At 48.8% G+C, this 7,364-nt stretch overlaps 1 protein-coding gene across 1 annotated transcript in view; it reads left to right on the top strand.

Annotated features, from left to right (window-relative positions):
* The first annotated feature begins 356 nt into the window (after positions 1-356).
* Positions 357-7,364, top strand: part of MRPL15 (mitochondrial ribosomal protein L15) — a 16,100-nt gene continuing 9,092 nt past the window's right edge. The window contains exons 1-2 of the mRNA XM_018567296.1: positions 357-522; positions 6,694-6,851. Of these exons, the coding sequence (XP_018422798.1) occupies positions 361-522; positions 6,694-6,851 (320 nt within the window). The 5' untranslated portion in view covers positions 357-360. The remainder of the gene's footprint in view (positions 523-6,693; positions 6,852-7,364) is intronic.

Raw genomic sequence — 7,364 nt, 5'->3', positions numbered from 1 at the left:
AATAAACACAAAGAATGGATAGACTTGGCATTCCATGGGGGGAATTCATGAACACTGGAGCAAACAGAATCTGCACCAGTTGTCCATGGCAACCAATCAAATTATGTGTCATTTGTAACGCTTGACTGAACAAAATAAAGAGAGAAGCTGATTGGTTGCCATAAGCAACGGCTCCAGATTCTGTCTGCTCCTGTTTGTATTAATCACTGCATAACTGACATCCCCGAATCAGAAGATCACTCAGTGTAACACCCGCATGTCTCATCTATCTCCACCACAATGCCAAACACCAACATGGCGGAACCACTGCGCTTTGATCTGACGTCACCGCCGTAAAGCAAAGCCTTAGAGGCGTGGTTTATGAGTGAATGGCAGTCACATGGTTCCGACTGTCATTCTGCCCTTCAGAATGCGAACATGGCCGCCTCCGGGAGCAGCGGGAAGACAGCTGGGGAGCTTTTGAAGATTCTGCCCCGAGTGTCCCTGGCCAATCTGAGACCAAACCCCGGAGCCCGGCACAGGGTAAGAACCGACAGATCGGAGTACGCACAGCGCTATAGACTTGGCACATGGTCACTTGCTTCCGTCCTCTGGGAGCCAGAACAGCTTCAGCCAAGCTCTGAGAGAACTGCAAGTACCAGCATGCCTTTGTACCAGAATAACCCGGTGCCTGAGCCTGGTATACAACCTGCCAGCCTGATATACAACCTGCCAGCCTGATATTCATTCATTAATCTGGTGATCATGCTCAGTTTTATGCACGAATATGGGTGGCTGGTATAGATATTGCCGTAGGTAAGATGAACTTCAAACCCATCTCAGGGCAAACACCCCCCCCTTTGCAGTGGTGCTGCCCCCTGCACTGCAAGGGTTAAATGCTAGTTTTAGAGTAAATCACTTTTACTTAGTTGATCACTGCTCTCTCCAGGCTGTTAGACCTGTCCCCGCAGCATCTTCTCCACGGGGTTCTGGCAGTCTAAGGACCATTACATCACATCACATCTAATGGAGGTCTCGTAGACCATCCTGTATTAGATGTGAGGATGCCGAGGAACATTCCAGCAACTATAGCGGAGGGGAAGACAAGGTGAGTGCTGCCCACAGGGAGAGTGGGAATCAGGTAAGTGAATGTGCTTTACTCTGGCCCCCCAACACAAAAGAGGAGATAACCCTTCAGTTTACATCAGCTAAATTTCAGTTGCATCAAAGCAAAAAGTGTTCAATGTCCTACACTTTATTTTCTTTCTAAAGCAGACCCAGCCTGAGTAGAAATGCCTGTCTCCTGCCAGCAGCCACAGACTGGGACCTTTTTCATTGTGAAGCAGCAGCCTCTCTGCAGGGTTCTGACACTACTCCTGCCGAGTCAGACCTGGAGCTTTGCAGTCAGTAAAGCTCATGCATGCTGCATGCTTATTGGAGAGATCAGACTTAAAAAAGGATGTATTGGACCTCTGCAGAGAGCCCACTGCTTCCACACAGAGATACAGGCCCCCACTCTGCAAGTATACTGGGACAGGCTCTTCAATGTACTGGAAGACTTTGTACACCTTTTTGTTTTGATGTTCCTGGAATGTATTTAGCTGAGTTAAAGTGAAGGTTGAATTGGGCTTTACAGTGAACTTGTCATATCCACTGGAGCTGTTCATGTTGACAACTTTTTCAATAATCGATTATAATCGATTATGTCGATTAGTTGTTGCAGCCCTACAATGAACGTTACCAATAAAGCACAGACTTGTACTGCTTCCAAGTACCTGCTGCTGGCTTCAGATCCCCTCCTTGTTCCTGGGGGGACCCTGGATCCTAGGACTGAGCTGTATGCAGGACCTTGATATTCCTCTAAGGGTCACCATACATGTTACCATCTGACAGCTATGAAGACCGCCTCCATCAATGAAACTTATTCTCCTTAGAAAGGAATCATTGGTTGCTAGGTATCCTAACAACCAATGATGTCATATCCCCTCCCCCCCCCACAGCAATTGGTTGATCAGATCGCCGGTATCCTAACAACCAATGACATCACATGCCCCCCTCCCATTCCCCCCACAGCCATTAGTTGCTAGGACATCCGGCATCCTATGATGTCACATTGCTGCCCTGGCTCCAGCATCACAGGAGGCAGGGCATAACATGATAGAATAACTTCTTTCGTATAGCCCTTCAGCCTGCTTCACCTCGCAGCTTCCTCCCTGCTGAAGAATGGTATGAGGGCACTCTGATGGGGACGATCAATGTAAAGAGGGGCACTCTGATGGGGACGATCAATGTAAAGGGGGGCGCTCTGATGGGGACGATCAATGTAAAGGGGGGCGCTCTGATGGGGACGATCAATGTAAAGGGGGGCGCTCTGATGGGGACGATCAATGTAAAGGGGGGCGCTCTGATGGGGACGATCAATGTAAAGGGGGGCGCTCTGATGGGGACGATCAATGTAAAGGGGGGCGCTCTGATGGGGACGATCAATGTAAAGGGGGGCGCTCTGATGGGGACGATCAATGTAAAGGGGGGCGCTCTGATGGGGACGATCAATGTAAAGGGGGGCGCTCTGATGGGGACGATCAATGTAAAGGGGGGCGCTCTGATGGGGACGATCAATGTAAAGGGGGGCGCTCTGATGGGGACGATCAATGTAAAGGGGGGCGCTCTGATGGGGACGATCAATGTAAAGGGGGGCGCTCTGATGGGGACGATCAATGTAAAGGGGGGCGCTCTGATGGGGACGATCAATGTAAAGGGGGGCGCTCTGATGGGGACGATCAATGTAAAGGGGGGCGCTCTGATGGGGACGATCAATGTAAAGGGGGGCGCTCTGATGGGGACGATCAATGTAAAGGGGGGCGCTCTGATGGGGACGATCAATGTAAAGGGGGGCGCTCTGATGGGGACGATCAATGTAAAGGGGGGCGCTCTGATGGGGACGATCAATGTAAAGGGGGGCGCTCTGATGGGGACGATCAATGTAAAGGGGGGCGCTCTGATGGGGACGATCAATGTAAAGGGGGGCGCTCTGATGGGGACGATCAATGTAAAGGGGGGCGCTCTGATGGGGACGATCAATGTAAAGGGGGGCGCTCTGATGGGGACGATCAATGTAAAGGGGGGCGCTCTGATGGGGACGATCAATGTAAAGGGGGGCGCTCTGATGGGGACGATCAATGTAAAGGGGGGCGCTCTGATGGGGACGATCAATGTAAAGGGGGGCGCTCTGATGGGGACGATCAATGTAAAGGGGGGCGCTCTGATGGGGACGATCAATGTAAAGGGGGGCGCTCTGATGGGGACGATCAATGTAAAGGGGGGCGCTCTGATGGGGACGATCAATGTAAAGGGGGGCGCTCTGATGGGGACGATCAATGTAAAGGGGGGCGCTCTGATGGGGACGATCAATGTAAAGGGGGGCGCTCTGATGGGGACGATCAATGTAAAGGGGGGCGCTCTGATGGGGACGATCAATGTAAAGGGGGGCGCTCTGATGGGGACGATCAATGTAAAGGGGGGCGCTCTGATGGGGACGATCAATGTAAAGGGGGGCGCTCTGATGGGGACGATCAATGTAAAGGGGGGCGCTCTGATGGGGACGATCAATGTAAAGGGGGGCGCTCTGATGGGGACGATCAATGTAAAGGGGGGCGCTCTGATGGGGACGATCAATGTAAAGGGGGGCGCTCTGATGGGGACGATCAATGTAAAGGGGGGCGCTCTGATGGGGACGATCAATGTAAAGAGGGGCACTCTGATGGGGACGATCAACGTAAGGGGGCACTCTGATGGGGACTGTCAGCGTAAAGGGGGCACTCTAATGTGGACGATCAGCGTATGGGGACGGTCAACGTAAAGGGGGCACTCTGATGGGGACGGTCAACGTAAAGGGGGCACTCTGATGGGGACGGTCAACGTAAAGGGGGCACTCTGATGGGGACGGTCAATGTAAAGGGGGCACTCTGATGGGGACGGTCAATGTAAAGGGGGCACTCTGATGGGGACGGTCAATGTAAAGGGGGCACTCTGATGGGGACGGTCAATGTAAAGCCGGGCACTCTGATGGGGACGGTCAATGTAAAGGGGGCACTCTGATGGGGACGGTCAACGTAAAGAGGGGCACTCTAATGGGGACGATCAACGTAAGGGGGCACTCTAATTTGTTAACAATGGAAGCTGCAGATTTAAAAAGTGCGGAACTTACTTTTAAAATGACATTAAAGAGGATACAAGCTCTGGAAGCTGTGCCCAAAAGGGCACAGGACTAGTCGCCAGTATTGCCTGTGAAGGTGGCCATCTTGGTAGAGGCAGGGCTTCTTTACTTCATGTCAGAACATGAAGTAAAGAAGGTGAGCAGAACAATAGTGACAGCATTACATTTTCCTGCAAATTTCTTGGGACTAGCAGCTAGAGGCAACAGATCTCACACTACACTTATGAGGCAGTAGGTACAGCAGCATCTAGGCACACTCGAATACTAGGAAGCACTGCTATGTTTCAGGAGGAATTCAAGAAAAAAGGAAATTTTTTCAATCTTATGCTCGGGCACAGTTAATACATCTTCTCTGCAACATAACAAATCTTTACTTTAAGGGGGGGGGGCTTTTATAAAGAATTCTCAGAGCCATTTGTCTTGCACAAATAGTGGCAAAACAAATGTTGTTTAATGTATTTTCTTTTCAGGTCGAATGTAATATCTGGATATGCTGCACGGTCACTAGATGGAGCTGAGGAGTACAGGAAAATCTTTCCATCTAGTGGCCAAAATGTGGTATTTTCCTGATATTACATTTGATCTGGAAACAATATATACTAATAACATTCCTTCTGGCCTCCATTTGAACAAAATTAAGGTATATGCTTTTTTTCTCAGGATGGATGGCTCTGCAAATATTTTTTAAAAATACGCCCTTAAAGTTCAGTTCCTCTTTATCATGTTGAAGCTAATATGAGATTTTAGTGTTTGGGTTTTCATATACTTTAATGTGAATTTGTGTCTTTTCCTTGCAGGGCAAAGCAGCAGGTTCATTGTAATCTTTCCCCCCCCTCCCTTCCCCCTTTAGCTGCTTATACTTGTCTTCCTGTTGCTCCCTGCACTCCTTTGCGCCCAGGAAAACGATTTGATGTACTTAATACCTAAGGAAGCAGGGATTTACCCCCCTTCCACCATGGCAGGAGTGGTGCTTGGTGATTGCCTGCTCTGGCACACACTGCTCTCACATAGGGACGGTAAGAGAGTCCTCAGTTCTGAGTCTTGCATTGGCTCATGGGACTTGCAGTTTCACAACAGCTGGAGTGCCAGAGTTGTGTACCCTTCCTTTATGCCATGACTTGGAGCTTTTATGGGACAAGTTCTCCTGGCTCCCACCGGTTAATTGTAGCTGCAGCTAACTATTATTTTCTTTTTCAGCAAAAAAAATGGGCTGAAAAACTCGGCTTATACTCGAGTATATACGGTAGTTAGCCGGTTTATTAAGTTCGGTTAATAGGATAGAAATAGTAAAAAATGGCTCCCCTGATGGAATTTTAGTTTGTATTGAGATTATAGTCTATCACGGGAGCGAGCTTGGAGCGGTGACCACTTTACAACACACACAGGGACCATGGGGAACAAAAGTAGCCACCCTCCAGGAGGAAGGACAGTGTCAGCACCAATTCAGAGATGATTTGAGGATCTACAGCCGAGTTATACACAAATAAACTAATTTTTTTTTTTTTTTTTATTGGTTAAAGTACCTGAATGCATTTTAGGATTTAACTCCCGAGTTTAGTGTCACGTTTATGAACAAACTGGCACACACACACAGATGCACACTAGGACTGCTGGCACACACACACACACACAGATGCACACTAGGACTGCTGGCACATGCACAGATGCACACTAGGACTGCTGGCACACGCACAGATGCACACTAGGACTGCTGGCACACAGACTTGTACTGGGACCCCTAGCCCACACAGATACTCTCTCACACATAGGCACACACAGAGGCGTTGATCGTCGGCCATTTTTCTTCCAGACGTCACCTAGCGATGACTGATGAAATTGCAGTCAATATGTCTGCAAGTAGAGACTTCAATGACTATATCACCGGACAGCATTATTTTAGTCGCCATAGCAACCAAAATGTGTCCTGCCCAGATACAGAAGACTACATTCATCTGTCAAGTTGTGTTGCAATATAAAAATAAATTAATACCAGAAGGGCCAAAATACTAACCTTCCCAGGAAAAAAATGCTGCTTTATCCTTCAGTGCTGACCCCATGCATAGAGGGCCCAGTCACACCATCAAGAGTGCGGCAGTGAGGGAGCTCACAGCGAGGCGAGGAGCAGCGGTGGGCGTGGCTTCTGCGCGTGTGACGTGCGGCTCTGGTCATGTGTGGAGCCCCTAACGGACTAACCTATCGATAGCCGACTAATCGGCGATGGAAAACGTTGGCAACGTTTTCCATCGTCTATTTTAATCGACTCAATCGATTAATTGTTGCAGCTCTAGCTAATTGAAGAGCAGGGAATGAAGGGGAATGTATGTGTAAACGATTGGGGGATCGGCATAGAGTGAGCCCATTGCTTTGCCGTGCACAGTCAAAGAACAGGTTCACTTTAATTTCATACAGCTCTACATATAGCTAGGGTCAGATATTCCTTTTCAATGGATTTGTGCCTATTGTTTCTGTTCTGATGACTTATTCTCATTTGTTCTAAGGAAAGACAACGAGGTCGTGGAAGACATGGTGGCAGAAAAAGTGGTAGAGGCCACAAAGGAGAAACCCAAAGAGGAAACAAACCTCGTCTAGGATTTGAAGGCGGGCAGACACCTTTCTACTTGGCTATCCCAAAGTATGGATTCAATGAAGGACACAGGTATATATACGTTAACTTCAAAAATGAAACATTCCCTAAGTGACCTACATATAGAGGACACATTATAAAAAATGCTCAATATCTTTGTAACTACCGTATCTTTCGCTCCATAAGACGCACTTTTTTCCCCCCAAAAGGAGGGAGAAAATGTGCCTGCGTCTTATGGAGCGAATCCCGACGCCCGAGACATGCAGTTCCGGGCGCTGGGCGAGTAGTAGGAGCCACTGCTCGTTTAATACGAGTGATCTAATGAGATCACTCGTATTAAAGCCGAGCAGCGGCGACGGCGATCGTATTCAGTAGTAGGAGCCACTGCTCGTTTAATACGAGTGATCTAATGAGATCACTCGTATTAAAACCGAGCAGCGGCGACGATGGAGATCACCATAGAGTAGACGAAGAACGGACTTTCTTCGTCTGCTCTGTGTGATCACTGAGACCGTGGTGCTGTAATCACAGCGCCACCTGTCTCAGCGGTCACTAACTGCAGCTTCTGTCACAGCTTCTGTCATA

The sequence above is a fragment of the Nanorana parkeri genome, unplaced genomic scaffold, assembly GCF_000935625.1.
Source record: "Nanorana parkeri isolate BGI_ZX_2015 unplaced genomic scaffold, ASM93562v1 scaffold1027, whole genome shotgun sequence".
Lineage (NCBI taxonomy): Eukaryota > Metazoa > Chordata > Amphibia > Anura > Dicroglossidae > Nanorana > Nanorana parkeri.
This window is presented reverse-complemented; position numbering and strand designations above follow the sequence as displayed.